The 25531-nt window shown below is 42.9% G+C and overlaps 1 protein-coding gene across 1 annotated transcript in view; it reads left to right on the top strand.

Annotated features, from left to right (window-relative positions):
- Positions 1 to 4137: 4137 nt before the first annotated feature.
- Positions 4138 to 25531, top strand: part of NPHP3 (nephrocystin 3) — a 39609-nt gene continuing 18215 nt past the window's right edge. Inside the window, exons 1-16 of the mRNA XM_060280638.2 lie at positions 4138 to 5665; positions 5933 to 6058; positions 6551 to 6701; positions 8311 to 8463; positions 8864 to 8997; positions 10377 to 10537; positions 11122 to 11269; positions 12485 to 12559; positions 13407 to 13586; positions 15689 to 15792; positions 17584 to 17698; positions 19829 to 19972; positions 20853 to 20950; positions 22324 to 22426; positions 23698 to 23780; positions 25079 to 25217. Of these exons, the coding sequence (XP_060136621.1) occupies positions 5312 to 5665; positions 5933 to 6058; positions 6551 to 6701; positions 8311 to 8463; positions 8864 to 8997; positions 10377 to 10537; positions 11122 to 11269; positions 12485 to 12559; positions 13407 to 13586; positions 15689 to 15792; positions 17584 to 17698; positions 19829 to 19972; positions 20853 to 20950; positions 22324 to 22426; positions 23698 to 23780; positions 25079 to 25217 (2268 nt within the window). The 5' untranslated portion in view covers positions 4138 to 5311. The remainder of the gene's footprint in view (positions 5666 to 5932; positions 6059 to 6550; positions 6702 to 8310; positions 8464 to 8863; positions 8998 to 10376; positions 10538 to 11121; positions 11270 to 12484; positions 12560 to 13406; positions 13587 to 15688; positions 15793 to 17583; positions 17699 to 19828; positions 19973 to 20852; positions 20951 to 22323; positions 22427 to 23697; positions 23781 to 25078; positions 25218 to 25531) is intronic.

Below are 25531 nucleotides of genomic sequence, written 5' to 3' on the forward strand. Positions count from 1 at the left end.
AGTGGGAGTGGACCAAAGAGCTAGTAGTATCATTAGATGAAAAGGGAAACTTCTGTGTTAGATGTTCAACTTCCTGAGGGTTTGGAGCAGCTTCTCTGATTCCTAATAGGCTCTACAACAGGCGGTTTGATAAACCTCATGCATCCTTTACACAGAACATGTCCAAATGCTGAAATCGTCACTAGATTCTTTGAGTTTCAAAAACAGGCGCATTCTAGATGGAAAACCAAGTTAATCTGTTTTAGTAAAAACAGCAGGTAGGCAGTCCCGTGGCACTTAAAAAAACTAATACGTTTATTACAGCATAAGCTTTGGTAGACAAGAGACAGATGGAGCAGATATAAGTAAAAAACATAAAGAAAAGAACTTGTTTCATCAGGTTTCCCCTGGCTCTTAGTTTTCTGATCACACTGCTTAGTATTTCTGTTTTGAAGTTCTGCTTAATATTTCATTGGATTTTATTTTGTGTTCGCTTTTTGGGTGTATGTGTGTGTGTGATTTTATTACGTATTGTCAATTGTGCGAACTGCATTGCTATCAGTCATGTAAATAAATGAATGGGGGGGGGGTATCCTAAGGCACAAAAAGAGGGGAAAACCCACAAACAGTGGAGCCCAAAGACTGCAAAATGCAGTAGTCTAGCCATGTGATATGGTTATGTCAAGCCATTGGCAAATGAACATAGCAAATAAGGAGGTTTTTTTTCTGTAGCGGGAAAGCCATCCATTATTATGACTGAGTTTGGAAGGGGGGGGGAATGCTCAGCTATATATTCCTCAGGGACGCGGGTGGCGCTGTGGTTAAACCACTGAGCCTAGCGCTTGCTGATCAGAAGGTCGGCGGTTTGAACCCCCGCGACGGGGTGAGCTCCTGTTGCTCTGTTCCAGCTCCTGCCAACCTAACAGTTCGAAAGCACGTCAAAGTGCAAGTAGATAAATAGGTACCGCTCCGGTGAGAAGGTAAACAGTGTTTCCGTGCGCTGCTCTGGTTCACCAGAAGTGGCTTAGTCATGCTGGCCACATGACCTGGAAGCTGTACGCCAGCTCCCTCGACCAGTAAAATGAGATGAGCGCCACAACCCCAGAGTCATTCGTGACTGGACCAGGGGTCCCCTTTACCCCTATATTCCTCACTACCACTAGATCTGGTTCCAGGTTGAGGAGTGTCTGGATAGGGGTCCATCACCCTAGTGGATTTAGTTGGCAGTGGTGGTAAGAGCTGTGCACCAAATAGCACTGGGTGGGTAAGTCTAGCTACCATTTTAATTTCCATCATCCCCCCAAGTTTATTTTATTAAGTTTCAACATTCAAAAACAATTTCATCTTTTCTTTTTGCTGACTTCTCACCCCATTTTCCATGCAGTTGTTGTTTCTCCCCTTCTGCTACACCCTATTTTCTATCTATCAAATCAAAACTACAAAATTACAATCCAATTACTTCAGTTGCTCATAGCTCAAATCCTGCTCACAAGTTCATCATACTATTTCTTTCAGTAGTCCGAAAAAGGCATCCGTTCCTCCATAAAACACTCATCATTAGATTCTCTTAATTTTGCCAGTTCTGCATAGTCGATTATCTTACTTATCCCTTGTTCTTTGGTAGGAACTTCTTCTTCCTTCCATTTCTGTGCGTAAAGAATCCTAGCTGCTGTTGCTACATACATTAAAAAATCTTTTAACATTTTTTCTGCCCCTATAATTCCTAACAGAAACGCTTCATGCTTTTTTTGATATACTAATTTTAAACATCTTTTTTTTAAAAAAAATCTAATCATGTATCATTTCCCAAAATACCCTTGCTTTCCTGCAAGCCACCTTTTTAATTTCCTATGCTTTCCCCCAATTGTTTGGGGGAATTGTGGGAAATGAAATGGTGGCTGGAAACAAACAAACCAGTACTGTTTGGAGTGTTGTGGGCCAGAACTACTTATAAAAAAAGCCTGAGGCAGCAAGGTCACAAGAATGACAGGGCCAAGTATGAGTGGCTGACCATTACCCACATAATTTGGTTTGTCTGTTTTGGAATTCATATTCAGTTGCATGCAGCACAGTATTTTTAAAAAGCTGTACTGAACTGAACTGCCTATCTAAAGCAGTTGCTAATAAAGGGTTGCCTATTTTCTGGGGGGGGGGGGATTCATAAATAAAATGGTGAAAGGATAGCACTTCGGTGTAAAATGAATCCCTATCATGGAAATTAGGAACCCAGCAGCCCATTCTCTAAAAGTCTACTTTCAGATGCATATTATTTCTTTGTTAATTTCCATACCTCTTTGTAAGAAATTCTTCTGAAATACTAATGCGGCCAGCTGCTGAGTTGGTACGCTTTGCAAACCAAACATCTGCTTAATTCCGGGCTCTGGGTAATTTCCTACCAACAAACAGCATCGGGATATGTGTGAATGATCGCAGCAATTTTATTTTCGCAATCAAAGCTCTAAATCTACCTTCATTTTGCATGGATGAATAATACATGTGGCATGTTTCCCTGGACGAGGTGGCATTGCACTTCAGAGAACAGCATGTGGAGCCCTATTTGCACAGCAAAATCATCTGCTATGTTATGTTTAGGAAGCAGCCATTTTCTTACGTGCCAGATTACAATTGTCCTCAATGAAGCCTCTTAAAGTAGGCCTACATAATCTGTAATTAATGGGCTACCTCCTTCGGTTGTTCCAGAAAAAAACCATTGATTTCAGTGAGAAGTGCATGCGCTTTGTTCTTCCACTACAATCTGAGCCATGGTCACATCCATCTATTTAAAGCACATGTTGTTGTTTAGTCGTTTAGTCGTGTCCGACTCTTCGTGACCCCATGGACCATAGCACGCCAGGCACTCCTGTCTTCCACTGCCTCCCGCAGTTTGGTCAAACTCCTGTTCGTAGCTTCGAGAACACTGTCCAACCATCTCGTCCTCTGTTGTCCCCTTCTCCTAGTGCCCTCCATCTTTCCCAACATCAGGGTCTTTTCCAGGGAGTCTTCTCTTCTCATGAGGTGGCCAAAGTATTGGAGCCTCAGCTTCACGATCTGTCCTTGCAGTGAGCACTCAGGGCTGATTTCCTTCAGAATGGATAGGTTTGATCTTCTTGCAGTCCATGGGACTCTTAAGAGTCTCCTCCAGCACCAGAATTCAAAAGCATCAATTATTCGGCGATCAGCCTTTATGGTCCAGCTCTCACTTCCATACATCACTATTGGGAAAACCATAGCTTTAAATATACGGACCTTTGTCAGCAAGGTGATGTCTCTGCTTTTTAAGATGCTGTCTAGGTTTGTCATTGCTTTTCTCCCAAGAAGCAGGCGTCTTTTAATTTCGTGACTGCTGTCACCATCTGCAGTGATCAAGGAGCCCAAGAAAGTAAAATCTCTCATTAAAGCACATGACTTCCCTCAAATAATCCTGTGCACCAGTTTACCCTTCACCAAGCTACAATTCCCAGCACCTTTAACCTACAGTTCCCAGGATCTTTGGTGGTGTTGTGGGAGCAAAGTGTTTTGCCACATGGCTTTGGAAGGTAGGACTTGATTCCAACTAAACATTAGGCAGAACTTTAAAAACTTTTTTTTAAAAAATTAGTTTTTGTTAAGGATTTTCTATGCGTGTGTTACAAAATAGATAAAAAGTACAGTACATCTATCAATTCATAAGAGTCTTTTTTCACAGTTAGTTTACACTGAGCGAGAGACATTTTTTGACACAGACAGACACCTGGTCTCCCTCGGGAGGTTGTGGCCTCTTCCTTCCTTGGAGGTTTCCTTAAGCAGCGCTTGGATGGCCATCTGTCGTGGATGCTTTAGCTGAGATTCCTGCATGGAGGGGGGTGCGGGGGCTGGACTAGATGACCCTTGGGGCTCCCATCCAACAACTCTGCGGCTCTGTGATTCAAGCACACTGAGGCCGTTGACCAGCTGCAAACCCTCCGGATGGGTCTGAGCTGCGAAAGTTGGGAGAGAGAGAAGAAGTAGCCGCGCGATGCAAAGTCGCGAGCGCAGACACCGGGCGCTGAGCCTTCTTCCCTCAACTGCGCCTCCGTCCGCTGCCCGAGGCAGGAGGGAGGGAGGGAGAAGCAGCCACGTCACTGCCTCCTCCTCCCTCTCCCTCTTTCCCCTTCCCTCCTTCCTTTCTCCCCCTCCGTTGCTGCGGGAAGCAGCGAGGGAGCTGCAAAAAGTCAGTCAGTCAGAGGAAGGCGGTCAAGCGCCTGGCCCCTCCTGCCTTCTTCGTCGGGCGCTCTGGGAAACTTTTGGCGACTTCTGCCTTCCTGCAAGGCTTCTTCTTTCCCCCGCCCTTCTGACTTCACTGGCCGGGGCGGGGGGCGCCAAACCTGTGGCTCACGTTTCTCCCCGCTACTTTTGTTTTAGTTTACCAAGGGAGGCGAAGGCCCTTTTGGCAAGAGGGGTGGAGATATTGACTGGACTGGGAAGTCTTGGGTCATCCCTGGGGTGGTAGGAGGGTTTCAGCCTTTTAGGAACGTCACGTCAGAACGCAGCCCGGCCCTGCGCGCGTGTTTACTTGCGAGTCGACGGGACTCGCCCCCTAGTAAGCGTGCATTATTAGGAGGAGCGCGGGACAGGGCGGACTTTGCGCTGCAAATCCTATATGCGTGTCTGTTCAGCAGGGAGCCCCATTGAGTTCACATGAACTTGCCCTCAGGTAAGTGTGTCTAAGGGTTGCACTGCTGTTCTGTCAGCCGGTGCCTCCGGGGATGAAAGTGGACCGAAAGGAAGTCTCACCCAGACCATTTCAGGAGACATTAATCGGTGAGTCAGGGATTGTTAGCTGGATGGGTAGATTCAGAAGTCAGGCGTGGTAGTAGTGATGGCTACTAGACTCTCACAATCTTTACTATGTGGCTACAGTCTTGGCTAGGTGGTGTAAGAATAGACCAGGAGGTCTATAAGAATGAGAATAATCCAGTGCTTGGTTTTACGAAAAACATAATACAATCACTCTTGCAAGGGGAGTAGGGTTGTCATCATCTACGTGCTGATTTAAAAATTAAAAAAATATTTCCCTGTTGAATATCTAGAAGATGCAGAGCCCCGAAGACTGTACTTTAAAAAACCCTGGCCATGTTGCGAACCTAAAGAGCTGGCTTGCTGAAGCAGCCGGACAATCTTGGAACAGTTCTTGGCTAACTGGGATGGGAGAAGGGAGGTCAGTCTGTAGCTATAGGGCTGGCACAGAGCTTTAAAGCTGCAGTTGCGGGTCTTGGCATAAATACGGAGGTTGGGTGAATGCCTGGCATCCTGGTGTGGCCTTTGAGTAAGGCAGTTACTTCCATCAAGAAGATACAGGGTTGAGGAAGGAGCTATGGGGACTGCTTCATCGTTGGTGAACCCAATCGGCACAGTTGGGGAGGTGATTGAAGACACGTATGAGGGAGGTGGTGGTGAAGCTTGCGAGATCCCCGTGGAGGTGAAGCCCAAAGCCCGCCTGCTGCGCAGCTCCTTCCGCCGTGTAGGGACGTCGCGGCCTGGAGGCCTCATCGGAGCCAGCTTCAAGTCCACAGCGTCCGTACAGGAGTTGGAATGCATGGCAGAGTACGAGCGCCTGAAAAAGGAATACGAGATCTTCCGCATCAGCAAGAACAACGAGGTGGCCTCTATGATGAAAAAGGAGAACAAGCTGGATAAGGAGAACAAGCGGCTTCGGGCAGAGCTGCAGGTAACTGGAAAGGTTGGGGCAGCCACCACGGGCTGGCAAAAAGAGGCATAGGTTTACAAGACCAAACGTAATAAAACAACACCGCCACCACTTTGGAACTGGAGAGCAGCAGCTTGCAAGCTGCCAATTTTTCTATTCTAACACTTAAACGTTAACAGTCAAAACCATTGCTTAGCTGTAATTTTTCATCCTAGGAAGAATATATATATATATATATATATATATATATATATATATATATATATATAAACACTGGTCTTTTTTTAGGCACTTCAGAAAACCTATCAAAAGATTCTCCGGGAGAAAGAAAGTGCTCTAGAGGCCAAATATCAAGCCATGGAGAGAGCAGCTACATTCGAACATGACCGGGACAAAGTCAAGAGGCAGTTCAAGGTAAATTGCTTCTTCTAACAGCCAATTCAGGTGCTGAGTGAAACCAGGACTGCCGCTGAGAAACAAAAAGAAGGTATCAATATGCTTGGGGAATATGCAAGGGGGGGGGGACCTCCCTTCAACTCAGTGAGCACCAAACATGTATGCTGAGTTTCTGTTAGTGGGAGAAAACAAAACTAGAGGATGGAATCAAATGGAGCATTTTGAAGAAGGAAAAGTGGGCGGAGCCCTAAACAGGGCCACTCCACACTGCAAGATTTTGTTGCAGTTCCCATTTGTGTCTACTTATTTTCCTTCTGTCTTTCACATTGCATGGGGGTGGGGGGTGGGCTGAGGGTCCTGTCGCTTGTACATTGGAGTGTCCCAGTGGGTATTAATTTCATGCCAGCATGAAAGGACTCTCACATACTATTAAATGGTGTTTTATAACAGCTGTAAATTCTGGCTGGTCGGTAGGTTCATATAGTTAACTTTGCTTTTATATATATATAGATTTTTAGAGAAACCAAGGAAAATGAAATTCAGGATTTACTGAGGGCTAAGCGGGATCTGGAGGCAAAACTGCAGAGGCTGCAGGCTCAAGGCATCCAAGTGTTTGATCCTGAGGAGTCGGATTCAGATGACAGCTGCACTGAGGTTACCGGTAAGAATTTTATCCTGCTGCTTTTGCCAGTCGTGTGTGTGTGTGTGTGTGTGTGTGTGAATGTATATAAATGTGTAGCATAATGATAAGATAGAGAAAAAGCTATTGGCTTCTATTCCTGGTGGATTAAAAGAACTACTACATAATATTAACTTTTAAACAATGATAATCTGCTAAATTACTGCCCACCCACAAACTCATCACACAAGCCATTTCAAATTGTAGTATCGCTGTACGGTGATCCTCACGTGTACCACTGCCAAAAGATGCTGTTTGGCCGGCCCCCCAAATGTAATGTCGCACCCCACCCCAAACTCCTAGCGGTGCAAGATTCCATGGGTCTTCCATGGCGCTTCCCCAGTGTTCATGTTTCCTTTTGGAAATGAGGCACAGCAGAGACCGCAGTGTCTTTATTATTATTATTATTATTATTATTATTATTATTATTATTATTTATTATTTATACCCCGCCCATCTGGCTGGGTTTCCACCACCACTCTGGGCGGCTTCCAACAAATACCAAAATACATTAAAATATCACAGATTAAAAACTTCCCTAAACAGTGCTGCCTTTAGGTGTTTTCTAAATGTCAGGTAGTTGTTTATCTCCTTGACCTCCGATGGGAGGGCGTTCCACAGGGCAGGCGCCACTACCGAAAAGGCCCTCTGCCTGGTTCCCTGTAAGCTTTGCTTCTCGCAGTGAGGGAACCGCCAGAACGCCCTCGGCGCTGGATCTCAGTGTCCGGGCTGAACGATGGGGGTGGAGACGCTCCTTCAGGTATACAGGACCGATGCCATTTAGGGCTTTAAAGGTCAGCACCAACACTTTGAATTGTGCTCGGAAACATACTGGGAGCCAATGTAGGTCTCTTAGGACTGGTGTTATTTGGTCTTGGCGGCCACTCCCAGTCACCAGCCTAGCTGCCGCATTCTGGATTAATTGCAGTTTCCGGGTCACCTTCAAAGGTAGCCCCACGTAGAGCGCATTGCAGTAGTCCAAGCAGGAGATAACTAGAGCATGCACCACTCTGGTGAGACAGTCTGCGGGCAGGTAGGGTCTCAGCCTGCGTACCAGATGGAGCTGATACACAGCTGCCCTGGACACAGATAAGATATAAAGTTTTATCTACACATACATACAACCGAAGCCTACGATGGGGGGGGGGTCGCAGCATTAACACCCCAAATGGGTCTTGATTTTCCTACAGCTGCACTCTTGGATTCAAACAGAAATCAAACATTGCTCTCAAATACTGTTCTGACACTCCAGCTTGCTGATTTAATTCACATCACTGCAACTCAACTCCTAAACTTAGGCTTTGCCCCTCTAACTATTTGCCATCTCACACAGAGTGCCTTTCCTTTGTTTCCCTTAATGGGCAATCATCCAAGATATTAGATCAACACCAGAAGCTAGCCTGGGTTATACAATGATAATAATCTGATTGCATTTTAAGCTGTTGTCGTACGTTACCTAATTTGATAATTCATCATTTGATTTATGTTATGCTGATTAAATTGTTGCATGTCGCCTAAATGACTAGGCAATTGATGACCAGTCTATGTAAACAATAGGTATCCACCAGTAAATGCTTGTTTCATTTTTAAGCCACTGGAGCTCAGACGGAGTATTGGACTGGTGGAGCTTTGGGAAGCGAGCCTTCCATGGGCAGCATGATACAGCTTCAGCAGTCCTTCCGAGGCCCTGAGTTTGCACATAGCTCCATAGATGTGGAAGGGCCATTTGCAAATGTCAACAGAGGTAAGGGGTTGGTTCTCTCTGAAGCAAGAGTAATTAAAATTTTAAAAGATCGGGGACCAAATCTTGCAGTGTTGTATCACTTCAAGACAAACTTTGGCTGAAATGCGGAGTCGAGCTACAGAACAATTCATCTCTCTCTCTCTCTCTGTGTGTGTGAAGCCACCCAAAGGGACTTCTTTTCTTAGCACACGTACTGCTTCGAAACGTGACATTCAGTTTAAAGAAATATTGATGAATGAGCAACATTTTGTGGCCCTTAAGGCCAACTGCATACTGTCCCCTGCGGCTGTTGGAAGAGCTAGCTGGGAGGGATTGACTGGGTGGGTTGCATTGAGCTGATTGGTGGTTTTGAATTGGCTAACAGTGTGCTTTTGTGTGTTGTCTTTTCTTACATTTGCAGATGACTGGGATGCAGCTGTTGCCAGTTTATTGCAGGTCACTCCCTTGTTTTCCCACTCTTTGTGGAGCAATACAGTAAGGGTGTATCTTATCAGTACAGAAGAGACTCAGCAAGAAGTAGACATCTTCATACAGGTGAGAAAAATGAGTGCAGGGTATACTAGTGATTTTTAACACTTTTCTGCATTGTCCTGCCTTCTGTTGTCACAACAATTTGCAATCTTCTTCACACAGACAGTAAACCGTATCCTGATTTCACTGTTTTCAAAACAGGGAACATTGCCCAGTTAGTAGAGCCTGTGTTTTGTATTTATAAGATTTCTAGGTTTCTGCTTGGCATTTTCCAGTTTAAAAGTAATTTTGAGTAATATTGCTGAGCTGGGTTTTCTGCCTCAAGGTATAGAGAACTGCTCCCCACCAGAGTAGACAGTATGAGCCTTAATTATATTACTTGGCTCATAAAGAATGTGGCTTTTTTCTGTCACATGGAGTGGAATTTTCTGAATTTATGACGCCTTGGTGACCTGGTGTGTGACACAATGAATCACTTCAGTGCAAAGAGTGTATTCTGGCTGTGTGACACAGCAAGTTTATTTTGAATTTTGGTTTGATCAGAATATAACTTCCACCCACCTGGTTGTAGTCCACGCTGTCATTTATTTACCTATCTGCCAACAAAATCTCAGTATGAAGTACAGCAAATGCAGAAGTGTTTTATTATAGGTATGCTTAACTTGAAATGCCCCTGGGCTTTTGCAAACCTTTTCGAGAAAGGGAAGTTCAAACCCCTCCAGACCAGAACTGCTGCCTTCAATTTGAACCTACCTGAACACTAAAATCAATGCTGAAATGTGGATTCTGCGACCACTGGAGGTGCACAGGGTGGGTACCAGTGCTGTGGAACAGTCTCCCAACAGAGGTCTGTCCAACACCATTGCTACCCATGTTTTGTGGAGCAATGAAAATACGGCTGTACCAGTGAGCTTTTGGGTCTTCCGTCAGCTGATTTGAAACTCTTCTGTTTTCAACTGTGCGTGAAATCGTGTTGTGATCTTGGATATTATTCTTGTGCTTGTATAATATATTGTTTTGATCTTTCAGTGCTATCTTTGCTCGGTTGTGTGAACCAGTTTGAGTATCCTTGTATAGAAAAGCGAGTTATAAATTATTGTAAGTAAATAAATCTGAGAATCAAGAGAATGGGACTGTCTCTTGGCATGTCCTTGGCATTATCCAGAGCATCTTGTAGCTAACGGGAGAGAAAACAAATTGAATTAGGAAGGAAGGTGCATATCAAATGACTCTCAGGCTTATAACCCACTACTAGTAATCATTTATGAATGACTGTGGCTGAGAGTAGACAATGGTTAACAGTGATTACTGCTAGCCAGAGTTTCTTGTGTTAACCCTGATTAAGATCCCAGTGAAACAATGGTTTAGCTTGCTCAATCTTGTTTTTTGTGATGGCAATTTAGCACCCATAACAAAAACCACATTTTCCTCTCGACTTTCAGAAATACTCTCCCAAACTTCGGAAATATTGTGAAACAATGGAATACTTCTTCCAAGCTGTCCATTTTCCGGTAGAAACTGAAAGTGCTTTCCAGGCTGTGAGAAAATGGGAAATTGAGAAAAGCTCTTTAGCCATTTTGTTCCTGCATCTAAATTTGCCAAGGTGAGCTAGCAGCTTAGGAGACTGTTAAGCAGAAACAGGCAAGTACGGTACATCAGTAAAAGAAGACTACCGGTATGTCACTAAGATGTTCCTGGGTATATGGAATATATTTTCAATCAGTTTTGTTTTTAAATACTTGAATACAGAACCTGCCTTAAACCAGGTTTAAAAACTCAGCTTGTCTCAGCACCTCAGGTTTTCTAACATACTCTGAAGTGCGCTTACTTTAATCAAATGTATACACCAGCATTCTTCTTAGGAAGAATTCTAAGAGCACAATATCTAATGCCTACTTACTGTGTTTAATAGGGTTTATAGGATTGCAGCCTAAGGGTAGTTTTCCTTAACAGACCCACTTGGTTTTTTTTTTTTATTTATGTTTGTTTCTTTACAACTCTGAATCTCAGGACGTTTTGCCCTCAGTTTTTTAAAGGCATGTTGCTTCTTTTGTGATAAAAAAGGCTTGTCCCTTTTTGACTGGAGCCTTTTGTAGAAAAAAATGCACCCTTGGGGCTGATGTTGATGAAAACTGTGTGCTACAGCAGAATAGTATCTAGCACAAAAATGCTGGTTTTTAAATCTAGCTGCCTGCTGGATGAGTGCGAAGAAGCCTTCTTGAAAAACCCTGAAGGGAAGCCCCGGCTTATTTGCCACCGACTGGAAGATGGACAAGTCAGTTCAGATTCTGTGCAGCGATTAGTTGAGCAAGTTCGTTATGTGAACAAGACAAAGGTAATGAGAGTGTGCTGAAGGTTGGTACGTTTATCAGTTTTCTTATTATGTAGAAGCTGATGTTAACATAAGTTGTATATGACGCCTTAAAAAAAATTTTTTTAAGGATAGTGCATACACAGGAAGATAATGGAATAGCCCACATTCAGGCAATTGGATACTACCTGATCGTGCAATCCCAAATCAATTTTGCTTCCCAGATAGCTGTGTACTGTTGTCATGCTACAAGAGTTATTTCTGTCTTTAATATCTAGTAGATAAAAGGTTGAGGTTTCCAAAAAGAGATATTGCTTCTAAGATTGCTGTGGTAGTAATCTTTTTCACCCTGAGCCCTAATGAGGAATATTTTTTATTTTATTTTTTTGGGCCTTCAAAATGTGCTTGTGTTTATGTAGTGCAGTTATGAAAAAAATGTTCTGTCTTTAAAATTAATTTCATTAAAAGAATGAAGATACTTCGAATTTCTCTTCCCTTTGCAATACTAGCAATTCATTTTGTCTTCTGTCATTCCTTCCCTTTGTAATTACTGAGTTTGAAATGGCTGTTGGGTGGTTATTCCATAAAAGGTAAAGGTAAAGGGACCCCTGACCGCTAGGTCCAGTCGCGGACGACTCTGGGGTTGTGGCGCTCATCTCGCTTTACTGGCCGAGGGAGCTGGCGTACAGCTCCTGTTTACCTTCCTGCCGGAGCGGTACCTATTTATCTACTTGTACTTTGACGTGCTTTTGAACTGCTAGGTTGGCAGGAGCTGGGACCGAGTGACGGGAGCTCACCCCATTCTGGGGATCCTAGGCTCTGTGGTTTAACCCACAGTGCCACCCACATGCCTGGTTATTCCATAGTGGTGCAAATTTTAAATACAGCCCTTCATCCAAATATGCAGCTTGGCCGGATGATCCACACCCTTTGAAAAGCAGCAGCCCCATTTAATTCTTTTTGCTAAATTTAATTTTAAAATGTAAATAAGTTTGTGTATGTTTGTAACGAAGCAATTTTTAAAAGGAAAACAGTAGCTCATCTAGGCTTCCTATGGAATCAGGAGATTTAATTATTGTTGCCTAGGAGAGTAGTATGCTGAACTGGCTTTCTTTTTTTCTTTCTTTTTTTAAGTGTGCAAATATTTGCTGAATAAGATGCCCAAGGCCTGTAAAAATAACCTACTTCTGTCTGGAGATGTAGTCTTTTCAGAATCATTTCTCTCTCCTCCTACCCCAGATCATCAGCCATATGGGAGGAGAAGAGGAAGGAGCCCGTGAAGTCTATAATTATGTGGAAAAGACCATAAAACAGGTATTTCCCCCAAAAGCCAGTTGGCTGGTGGGAAAGCGGCATATAAATGCTGTGATATTTTTTATTTTTAAAAAAGGAGTAAATCGACATGGGGTTCTTGACTTTCGTTTCCATAAATTGGGGTTGCTTCACACATTGTATTATTATATGCATATCTAAAGCGTATTTAAAAGCATCTTATTTAAAGCCAGAGGGGGAAACCAACTAATTGCAGGTTTCAGTAATATCCAAACTTTGGGAAGCTGTGGGTTGCTTGAACTATGGTTGGTGAGAACTAGCAAAGATCTGAAATCATGATTTGATTCCGTAACTACCCTGAAATCGTAAAAAAAGAAAGAAAGGTAAAGCACCCCTGGATGGTTAAGTCTAGTCAAAGGCCACTATGGGATTGTGGTGCTTATCTCTCTTTCAGGCCGAGGGAGCCACCATTTGTCCACAGACAGCTTTCTGAGTCATGTGGCCAGCGTCACTTAAACTGATTCTGGCACAACGAAATACCGTGACAGAAACCAGAGCAGTGCACGGAAACACCATTTACCTTCCCATCACAGTAGTACCTATTCATCTACTTGCACTGGCATGCTTCTGAACTGCTAGGTTGGCAGGAGCTGGGACAGAGCAATGGGAGCTCACCCTGTCGTGGGGATTCAAACCACCAACCTTCCGATTGGCAAGCCCTAGGCTCTGTGGTTTAGACCACAGTGCCACCCGCGTCCCTGAGGAATATATAGCTGAGCATTCCCACCCCCCCTTCCAAACTCACTCACAATAATGGATGGCACTGACCACTTCGTGGGCAAGAGTCACTCACTTCTTCTTCATAGGATTTGCTTTTCTGCTAACATAGGATATACTGGGCTGTGAAATTACACAGCTGGAAAGGAAGGGTGCAACAGACAGTGCCGAGCCTTCCATTCCCGAAGAGGAAATTTTTGGAGACGTGCTGTGGGATGCGCACGATGAACAGGAACAGATGGAGGCATTCCAGCAGGCATCCAGTTCAACTTCAGAGCTAGGATTTGAGAAAGTAAGTTTGTGCCCTATTTTAAGGCACACATAAGTGTTTGTGTCTGTTTTCCTTCACTTGCAGCAGGGCTGCCACTCTTGCAAGAGGAGTGGGATGTGCAAACATCCCCGGAGGCACTCAGTCCTCAGGCTGAAGGAGGCCATATGTCTCAGGCAGACGATTGGGTTGGTTTTGGGACAAATGCCAAATGTGCCTATACCAAGGAGGAAGTGTAATGATCGTATTCCAGCTGGCTGTATGCTTCCTTACTATTTAAGTAACAAGTATAAAAACTTACCTTAAGTCTAGGCTGCTCCCAGACAAAAGTTTTCTGAGTGCTTTCCAGCAATCATGCTCATTCTGCCAGCGATGTTTACTGACTGGGGTTCTCCCCCCCCAAAAAAATGAACCCTGAATTTTTTAATTTTATTGACATTGACGCTGCATTTATGTTGTATTTTATGCTGTTTTTAAGTCACATTTTCATGTTTTATATTTGCTGTTAGCCGCCCTGAGCTCGGTTTTTAAACCGGGAAGGGCGGGGTATAAATAAAATTGTATTATTATTATTATTATTATTATTATTATTATTATTATTATTATTATTACAGTGGTGCCTCGCTTAACGAATGCCCTGCTTAACGAAATTTCCGCTTAACAAAAGGTTTTTTCTAGTGGGGGTTGCCTCGCTAGACGAATTCGTTTTACGAAATATTCGTCTAGCGAATCGTGGTTTCTCATAGGAATGCATTGAAATTCAATTAATGCGTTCCTATGGGCAAAATTTTTTTTAAAAAAATTCAATGCATTCCTATGGGATTCGCTAGACGAATTTTTCGTTATAAGAAAAGACCCGTGGAACGAATTAAATTCGTCTAGCGAGGCACCACTGTATTATTATTATTATTATTATTATTATTATTATTATTATTATACCCTGTTGCTGCAATCCACTGGTTTCTTTCAGGCCCAGGAATTCTAAACAGAAAACGGTTGGCAAGAAGGGCACCAACTCTGTGCATACATTCCTTTGCACATGGAGGTGTGCTTCCTCTGTGTTTTAATCAAGAGGCAGCGCATGCACAGGGGAGCTGCTTGTGCAATGGAGCATGCGCAGGGGCCTGGATTGTGTATAATGGCTTGGCTTCCAAGACTCCAGAAAGCATATTTGAAGGGGGAAATGTACTCATGTTAGCTCACGGAATAGTGGTGCTCCTAGAGTTCAAAAAGTCATACATTGGAAGAAATTGTTTCATGCTAAGTGAATTTAAGAGTTTTGCTGATGTATCTTTTCTATCACTTTTACATAAACCAATGTTGGAAGGATTGCACCTGTTTCTGGGTATGTTGAATTTCAGTACAGTATATTGGCTGTAAGAGGAGATTCTGCATTTTGGTTGGGAGCGGCATAGGCTAAACGCAGAGCTTTCCCTCCAGAATTTTGAAGAACCATACTAAATCTTTTAGTTATAAGAGCGTGTGCTATGACACTTTCAATGAAGTGATGGTGAGAGTCACCTAATTGAATATCTGACTTTAAAGGGGGGGGGGGCAAAAGCATCCAGACATCCAAGTCTACTTGTGAAATATTTATGTGGTTTGCATATGATGGTTAATAGTTTGCTGTGATCGTGCCTTGGAGAGCTATTTTGCTCCTCCCACTCATGCATAGAGGAAACAAACAATGAACCCTGGTTCAGGCATAAGCACAAAGCCAGCAGTCATTATTTGTTTCCTCTGTGCATGAGTCGTGAGCAAAAGAGCCCTCTTATCATAGTAACCTATTAACTATGTGGTGCATGAATGGGGCCAGTATTTGAGAAAGTAAGCTTAGCTCAGCTCTGCCTCTGCTGAGTGATGTGGCTACTACGTTTGTGAGCTAATCTGTGATCAAGACAGTGTCATTAATAATACTAATGCGGACACAAGCCAATTAAATTCAGTGTGACTTACGAGTCAATGTGGTTAGCACTGAGCGTTTGGGGGGACCCAATATGCTGTTATATCTTCTTCTTATATCACACAGAGCCTCAAGATCAAGTAGATGCTTAGATTTTTGAATCACTCTGTTTCTCGACTTAACCCCAGAGCTCTTTGTTACAACGCCTGGTTTTTGTTTGCAGTATTACGAACGCCTGAATGACTTGGTGGCAGCCCCAGCACCAATCCCACCCCTTCTCGTGTCTGGAGGACCAGGCTCAGGAAAATCTCTCCTTTTGTCAAAATGGTATAGTCTTTTTAAATGTTTTCCTTGTTTCTTTTTATATTACCCCCGTCCTCATAAGGTAAAGGGTAAAGGGACCCCTGACCATTAGGTCCAGTTGTGACCGACTCTTGGGTTGCGGTGCTCATCTCTCATTATTGGCCGAGGGAGCTGGTGTACAGCTTCCAGGTCATGTGGCCAGCATGACAAAGCCGCTTCTGGCGAACCAGAGCAGCACACGGAAACATTGTTTACCTTCCAGCTGTAGCGGTACCTATTTATCTACTTGCACTTTGACGTGCTTTTGAACTGCTAGGTTGGCAGGAGCTCACCCCATCGCGGGGATTCAAACCGCCGACCTTCTGATTGGCAAGCCCTAGGCTCTGTGGTTTAACCCACAGCACCACCATAGTTGTACCCAATAAAGTTGCAGGATATAACAGAGAAAGTAGACAAGAGCAGCCTTTCAGAGATGAACCAGATATGCCAGTCCTAGCATGACAGCTAAGGTGCCGTAATGGGGGAGCAATTGCCTTGACTAGAGCAGAGTTAGTATTTCTTTGGGACCTTCTTTTGCAAAATGGAGTCAAAACTCGACTCTAGCTCCTATAGAGGAACGGGGGGTCTGTTCATGCTGTGTCTCCTCCTCCTCCTTTCAGTTTTTTTAAACACCTCCCCCCCCATGTTACATAGCAAAGATGGGGGATGCCATGGTCCTCTGGGTGTTGATTTCCCTGCCTAAATCCCATGGATGCTGCTGAGTAAGAAGTCCCAAGCCCACAAAATAGCTCTTGGATAGAAATAATCCTGGTAGATAGAAGGTACTCTGCAAATGTTCAAAAGCACGGTCCTCTCTTCAACCTTTTGGAAGCCAAGAGAAACTATTTTCAAGCAACAGGTGGACAGCCTGTTGCCTTCCGGCTGTTGCTGAACTACAGTTCCCATCAACCCCTTCCAGCAAGGCCAACGGTTGAGGATGATGGGATGGTAGTCCAGCAACATCTGGAGGGCCACAGGTTCTCTGTCCTGCTTCTATTGTGGCCACTCCCAAGTGTTTTGCCTTTCTATGGGTTGGGGAGGGGAGGAAGGAAATCCTGCACATGCCTAATAACTGCAGGGTCAGGTTTTTTGCCCCTTTTTAGTGGTCTCAAAATGGTTGAAGAGCAGGTCTGAGGTGGCACAGACCTTCCTCACCCACCGATTAACTACCTCTGCCTGTTGAGAGAAATCATTTGGCTGACAAGCCCCATAAACACGAATACCCTTCGGACAGAGTGGGTTGTCTCCGAATAATATGGTGTACAGGCTTTAAGTCCAGGCAGTTGGCTGCTCCTGTTCATCCGTTTGTCATGGCCAGAATGGTCATGGATGGTCAGAATGGTCAATTTGGCTAACGCCCCCTGAAAGCGTGATGCATTTGTAAGTGCTGTCAACAAACCCAGTGGCAGGACACATGTTGTGCATGCAGAAGGTCTCGAGTTTGAGGGCCCAGCACCTGGGGCAGGGCTGGGAATGAACCCTGCCTGGGAACTAGTACTGGGCTAAATGGACCAATGGTTTCCCACATTCCTATACAGCTTCCTACATTCCTATACTGGTCCCAATATTTCCCGTATACTGATCGTCCTTCTCTGCTCTTTTTTTTTTTTTTTACATTAAAATACAGCCGTCTCAAAATATTAAAACCAGTAAAAGCAGTAAAACTAACATTCCAAAAGATCAGCGGCACCATTTAGATGCCATAATGCAACTTTGAAAATGTATGTTCACGAGAAACCCATCTTCTCCCTTGTTCTCTCTCCACCTTCTCCCTAGGATTCAGTTGCAACAGAAGCATTCGCCAAATACTCTCATCCTATATCATTTCGTTGGGAAACCTTTGTCTAGCAGTTCAGAGCCTGCGCTGATTCTCAGACGTCTCACTTTAAAGGTATTTAAAAAATAAATATTGGGCAGGGCAGAATCGTCAAAGTCTTTTTAAGGACCTGAATGCCTGTGTGCTAAAGAAGTCGAGAACTATTTTGTATTAATGGACCTTGAATTTCTGATTTGATTGAATTTAGTAGCCTGATTTGCATCTCACAATAAGCCGTCGTATGGTGTACTGTGAACATTCTGATCCCTGGCAAGGAGGTCATTCCCATTTTGTTCCTCCCTGGGCCTTCAGCTCAGCACGGGATTGCAGTGAAGCAAAGGTTTGGCTTAGCATGTTGTTGAACCTTGGACCACACTTAAGGCCTCTCCTCATTAACCATGGTGTGTAGCCAAGATTTGGTCTATGGTTACAGGTTGTGGTTGAGGAGAAGAGGCCTTAACCATGATCTTGGTTTTGGATGACATGCTAAGCTAAATGCTGACTTAGCTGGAGTGCTGAATTGACCCCCAAAACATGTGGCAGAGCAAAGTGGGCTGCATTTTCCTTCTTGGGAGCCAGCCACAGATTGACTTTGCATGATATTCGGACGTGATCAATATCTGCTTTGTCTCAAATGCCATGAAACTGCAAAAACAATCTCTGTGGCACTGAAATATATACAGTATATATCTTAGGAATACCAGTTAGTTCATAACAACAACAACAACAACCCTGAGAGTTAATGCACTGAGTAATATGTTTTCCTGGCTATTCCCAGCCATCTGGACAAAAAAGAAGAGACAGGTGGTATTTCATGTGTTTGAGGCTCCAGGCAAACCCAGTCGGCGTTTTTCAGTTGGCAGCACACTGCACTGCTGCTGAGTTTGTCTCTCTTGATTTAGATACATGCATTCATATTTTAAAAATAATACCCTATTTCAGGGACCCGAAAGTAGTGTGAAGGCAAAGTGAATCAGCGTCTACTATTGAAGCTGGGCCGCTCTGGCCTTGTGAGCTGCCTGGGAAGGGAACCATATGGAAGCCATTCTGCAAAGTATAAGTGTAGCAGTTGTTTAAAGATATGAATGTTCTTTTTTTAAAATAATAAAAAAGACGATTGTTCATTATGCTTGGCATTGATTTCATACGTGGGTCCTTGGTCCCCTCTCCCTGCCACCCAGAATGTTGTGTGGTTCCTCATATGCTGGGAAATGCCAGGTCAACCACTGGGACAAGAACAGTGATGTCGTAGCAGTTGTAACGACAGAGATCCCTTTCCCTGAATCTGAGCCAGTAAATCAACATTCTTCTCTACCCATCCACCTGTTCTGCATTCTACGGGCTATTCAGCCCCACTGGGAAGAAGTTTTAATAGGATACCACTAGGGCTGGGCGATATATCATCCAAAACCAGATCAAAGTCCATATTGTGGTATCTGTTTCATAATTTTTGACCTGGCAATCATGTGTCTGTGCATGTGTGTGCTATGCAAAAATCACAATGTGGGGAAAACCGCGAAGCCAGCCATTTCTTCTCTCGATTCCTGCAGCCCCTGTTAACTCTGCCAGCTCACCTCTCCCCTCCTGCAGCAGGGAGCAAATCACAAGAGGAGGTGCTGGCAAAAATCACGATGCAGGAAAAACCGTGAAGCCAGCCGATGTCTCTACATAGCTCCATCCTTATTTCAGACATTGTGATATATCGGTATATCGCAATGTTTAGCTGGTGATTTATCACAATGTTTAGCTGGTGATTTGTCACAATGTTGAAAAGCAGACATTGCCCAGCCCTATATACCACAACCTATTACGATGCAAGCAACAATTTGTAGCAAATCTATAGGACTGGGCAGTCAGGGATAGCATAATTCTCAATACTTTATTCTCCTGAAAGGAGAAATATTTATTCTCCTGAAAGGAGAATAAAACCAACCTAATGCTCTTCAATCCTGACACATCATAAAAGACTATATTTAATTGCAGCATCATTCACGTATCTCTGGAAGGAATTGCTCATCTTATTTTTAATAAAACAGATTTAAACAGAAGGCTATTTTAATCCACTTTTCGGTCCTCTTTACAAGGAAAATGCAAGAAATAGCATGTGGTCATATATTGCCTTTAATTTGCTGTTTCTGTGTGTCTCTGCTTCATCAACAATTAGGTAAAGCATACAGTATTTTACTCTCATTTACACTGTTGTAGCTTATGCAGCATTCCTGGTCAGTCTCACCTTTGACACTCGATCCAGTAAAGCTATTAGAAGAATTTCCTCGTTGGCTGGAGAAACTTTCTGCTCACCACCAAGGTGGCATTATAATAATTATTGACTCTATTGATCGGATCCAGGTAACATTTGCAGTATACTTGACTTGATAACTACTGAAAAATGAATTTAGAATTGTATTGATTATTGTGCATTAGCTATTTTACCATTCATCCTTTTCGTTGCTAATGGATGATGCTTATTCAATATTATTGAAGTGGGTTCTGGTTTTTTTAAGTTTGGGAGTGGTGGGCCTAGAACACAACACTGACTTTTGCAACACATTATGTAGAAGGGGGTGGGGGGAATCCGCTTATAGATGTTTACTGCAATCCCAGCGGCCACAGATACATAAACTTGGAAAGTGAAAACATGTGCCCCATTTCAGGGCCCTAAGCTACTGACGGTAATGGGGCCCTTTTTATGTCCAGCTGTCCTTTGTCAACAACAAATTGTCGCTGATTTTTGTGTTGAATATATGCTATATGGTAATTTATGGACCTAATAGGTAGCTAAAGCCATTTGCACATGCAGAATGTAGGCACCCTATATACAGAAATGAGGAAACCAGTGATATTTTAGGGAGCAGGCTAGCAGGCTTACTTACATTACTTACATCATAGGAGCCTACACAACACAAAACACTGTTGCTGTATGTAGGTTTTATTTTATTTGTTTTTTATCTTATATTTTGGAAATGTACATCCAGTTTTTCCCCTTTAATTTTTTGGGCCCCCCTCCCAAGAGAGTGGGGCCCTAAGCTATAGCTTGTTTAGCTTATACATAAATCTAGCACTGCACAATTTTCCTCCTGTGGGAGGCTATAGGAAATCCATGCACTTGTGACTTATGGGGGCTGCTGAAAGGGAAAAATCAGGGGTGTAACAGTTGTCCTGCGGTGGGGTGAAATCTGTGTTCTATTCAGCATGTTTATGAGTTTGAATTCAACTCTTTGTTTCTCAGCAAGCTGAAAAGCATATGAAATGGCTGATTGACCCCCTGCCAGTGAATGTGAGGGTTGTAGTGTCTGTGAATGTTGAAACTTGTCCCCCAGCATGGAGGTAAGTTTCTTCTGGAGATGCTCAAAAGCAATCTGTTTAAACTGTTTAGTTGGCAGGAGTCAGGAGGTGCCTTTAAGTCATCAACAAATGGTATTCTGCAAGAGGCCTCTTCAGTCACAAACTTGATGCTCAAACGACGCTTGCAGCATGACACCCTTTCCCAATATAAGGAATGGGGCAAGAGAGAGATGTAGGGGGAGCCACGTTGCATTTTCCTGCTGGGGGAGGGAGGGATGAACTGACCTGAAAGAGACCTAGGAGATGATTCAGAAAAGGCATGTGATCCTGGGACTCTGGCACTTCAGAGTGCAGAGTGCACTTGCTCTCATATAAAAAAATGCCATGCATTTTAAAGCTGTCTCATGGGGGAGAAGGCTAGGTTGTGATTCATCCTTGCCTTAAAGCTTTTGATATGCAATGTCGTCTCCACATAGAACTGCATTCAAACAGGAACCCCTATGCACCCAAGCCTGAATTATGAATCATTGATAGACCCAGGAACTGGAAAGCTAAATTTTATTTTTTGTGTTCAGTGTGCCTTACTTTTAGGAAAGTGTGTATAGAATTAATCTGGACATTTCCATGTCTCAATTTTTCCAGCAATAGAGCAATACTAGAAGCAGGAAGAAACCTGACTGCTTTTCTTTTGATGGTGATGGTGAAGGTTTTATTATTACAGTATATGCCTCCCATCCGACTGGGTTGCCCCAGCCACTCTGGGCGATTCCCAACATGTTGTTGTTGTTTAGTCGTTTAGTCGTGTCCGACTCTTCGTGACCCCATGGACCATAGCACGCCAGGCACTCCTGTCTTCCACTGCCTCCCGCAGTTTGGTCAGACTCATGTTGGTAGCTTCGAGAACACTGTCCAACAACATATTTAAACACAAAAAAACCTCAAACATTGAAAACATCCCTGTACAGGGCTGCCTTCAGATGTCTTCTAAAAGTACAGTAGTTGTTTATCTCATTGACATCTGAGGGGAGGATGTTCCATAGGGTGGGTGCCACTACCGAGAAGGCCCTCTGCCTGGTTCCCTGTAACTTCACTTCTAAGTGTTCTCTCTTAGAAGAGAATGGTAAGCCTCCTCCGTATTTATGGCTTTGAAATACAACCATTATCTCAAAAAAAAAGTTTTTATCTCCTGTGCACTAATCTTGGGTGAGGAGTGCATCTACTTGCAGTACTTTGGTATAGTCAGACTGCATAGATCAAAACTATATTATCACCCAAAGCTCAATAGTAAAGGCTTCAAATTGTGCATTAGATTTTTTATTTTTATTTTTTAAAATACTGTTCTAGTATTTGAATCTGTTCTTTACAAATGCTGCATTGCCAGCTAAGGAAGTGATTTCCCACTCTCTCACTGAAAGGTTGTGGCCAACCCTTCATCTCGATCCACTGAATGCAAAGGATGTGAAATCTCTCATTAATGAAGAATGCAGCTATGCGGACCTGAAGCTGACAAAAGAACAGGTATTGGTTCTTTATATATGTGCGAATGCTTTAGCCTGGGAGACATTATCTGCCGTCATAGTGAGAGTCCTTGACTCAAGAAGAAAACTCCTAAAGCTCCACCTGGGTAACTAAATTATTTGTTAAAATGAAGCAAAATGCTGTAAAATGTGGGAAACCAATAACTGCGCACTTCACTCAAAGGGCTCGATCCATCATGCATAAAATCCCTTTGGAATTATTTGGTTATCTGCATATAATTGTGTGCTTGCATTTCTTTCCTACCTTTTCTGCAAGGATCCCACCCGTTTTGTCTTCTTAATAACCATGTGGGGTTGACTACACTGAGCTTGACTAGTCTAAGGTCACCCAGTGGCTATTTGAACCTTGGTCTCCCAGGTCCAACAGTGTAACCACTGGACCACACCAGCCCCCACTCTGCAAAGCTTTGGCTTTTGTAGTGTTAGATAAATGAACAAGGAGAGAGAATTCTGATCATCTACATATCTATTTGCCAAAAAGAGTTAGCAACATTTTTCACCTTACTATCACTTAAGCCGTCATTAGTTCAACCCAAATATCTCATCAAATGAAAGGCAGCTAAACTATGGTCTGGTACGTCCGAATTGGCAGATCATGGTTTGTGATCAGGCAGCAAACTAGAAACTAGTTTAAAGTGGTTTTTGCACACTATAGCCAGAGTAATTTTGACAAAAACCTAGTTATAGTAATTGTTGTACCTCAAGAGGCCACGGTACTTTAGAAATCAGGGTATTTAGCAGATGGAGAAAATAGTAAGCAAGTCACTGTGAAGCATGGTTTGCTGGTATGGCTTGAAAAAACATGGTTTGGGTTCTAAACTATTAGTGTAAACAATGGTTTGACGCGATGTCTGAATTGAATCACTGCATTCTTCAAATTAAAACGGTAAAAAAAAAAAAGATTGCGGAATGAGTTTCCTGTGAGTAAACATTTCTATGAGTGTGACAGTTTGTAGACAATATAACATAAATAAGCTCAGCAAGCTACACTCTAGTTTGTCCTGTTTTTTTTATCTTTTCCGTACTGCAAAAAAGATCGTCATCTAGAATGATGGCAATTGATACAGTAATGTGTTTACATTGTTTTTTAAAAATAAGAAGGCATATAATTTACATTGCACTGTCTTGAGTATATTTTGTATACTACCCACAATGTGTTGCTGTTCTTGTGCTCTCCTTCAGCCTGTGTATTTGTGCAGAATTTTCAGATCTTCATAGAATACTTAACGTTTGTGTTCAAACCTACTCTAGGAGAAGAAGCTTGAGAAACATGGTCATTCTGTTACAACTTGCAGTGCCCTGTATGTTACTCTCTTGGGCAGAATGATGGCTGGGTATGTTGAAAGAATACAGAAACTGTAGTGCTTCGCATGTGTTCTGTAACCAAATACTGTGGATTAAAAGGTAAAAGCTGTGTTTTTGGAATCCAGATCCACTAAATTCAATGGGACTTCATTACTGTTTTTAGGGGGATCTAGATTTCACAGTGGCCTGATTCAGATATAATGCTACAATATTGTTTTAGTGCTGCATATGAACTGACCTGGGCTTTAAGATCCTTTCCCCAGAGGAATATAAATTTAATAAATTATAAATTTAATATATTATAAGGAACAAGACTCAGACTTGGTTGCCCCCATCTTCTTTCTCCTTAAGTGCAGTTGCAAAACCGGAGTTTTGAAACATCCACTTCCTGTTTAAAACTAACCATAGTTTATCATGACATATGAACTGGAGGGAACTCTCCCTAGTTTAAACTATGACCCGATTAGAATGTAACACTGAAACCATGGTTTAGCGCAAGGACAAAGGAGTTTCTGCGGATTCATGATGTCCTTCCTCTTCCCATTAAACTTGGGCAAAGTCTAATTTCACTTTCCACAAAACCTGGCTTGTTGCATGTGCACCCAGAGATCATTGGTTAAAACCGACTTTGGTTAGTTAAACAAACCAGCTTCACATCCCATGGTTTGAATTGGGCTTGTTAAAAAACCTGATGTATTTGTTGGAAATTGCAGCCCCTGGTTTATACCTTGTGCCATGGACTGGCTGGATGCAGAGGAATGGGGTGGGGGTGGGGAGACACCAGCTGGGGAACCCCCCAAGGGAAGAAGACTCAGAGCCAGGGGATTGGTGGTGGGATGACAATGAGTTGTCCGGAGGGAGAAGAAAAATCTGCAAAGAAAAACAAGCAAAGAAACGGTTGTAATTCTTGACAAGTGTCTGCAGCAAGGCTTTTTTGAATCACACCATAAAACATTCATCGCACAGATGTTTATGAACAATCCTTATTTTTCTTATACTTAACTTATGACTCAGCTTGAATATAATAAATATCTGCCTGGCTTTAAGTGTTTTTGTGTTAGTAGTTTTAATCTTTTTTTAAAAAAAAACCCTTAAAACTCTTACTTTATAGTATTTTTTTTAACCTGAAGGCTTTTGCTTTGTGCCTGATATTTTGATTCCCATCCCCCCCCCAACCAAATTTAGAAACATACACCAGCAGATGTTTTCCCAGCTGGGCACAACAGTGACTGAAGTCCATAATAAATAGTCATTTTCTGTAGTAATTCATTTAAATACTTGGTTTCAGGTGAAATGAATCCTTTGTTTCCCCCCTCCCCCTTCCCAGTGCCGGAAGTGCAGAAGACATCGACGTAATCCTTCAGAGGTTTTTGCAGTGCCAAGACACAGTGTCGCTGTACAAGCTAGTTCTGAATTCAGTCGAAGAATCCTTGAAAAGTGAAAAAGACAAAAACCTCATGAAAGAGGCAAGTTACGAAGTCTAAAGAAGCTCTCTTTTTTTGGGGGGGGATGTGTATGTACTTTCATAGAAACAGTTTTTCATTAGTAAAATGAAAAGCACAGGGTAAGCTCAATGGCCCCAAATCCAAAGTGTAAAATCCACATTTACGGTAGATTCCCACCTTTCGTCACCATGTTCAGTTGGTTATAACAATTTTACCGTAGTCTGTTGCACAGAGGGTTACTGTTGTGTATTGAGTCAAAGGATTTTATATCTGTATTATTATTGTCTGTATTTGCATTAGGATAAAGTAACTGCCTTTTGGTTCCAGAGGGTACA

The sequence above is a fragment of the Zootoca vivipara genome, chromosome 11, assembly GCF_965207765.1.
Source record: "Zootoca vivipara chromosome 11, rZooViv2.hap1.1, whole genome shotgun sequence".
Lineage (NCBI taxonomy): Eukaryota > Metazoa > Chordata > Lepidosauria > Squamata > Lacertidae > Zootoca > Zootoca vivipara.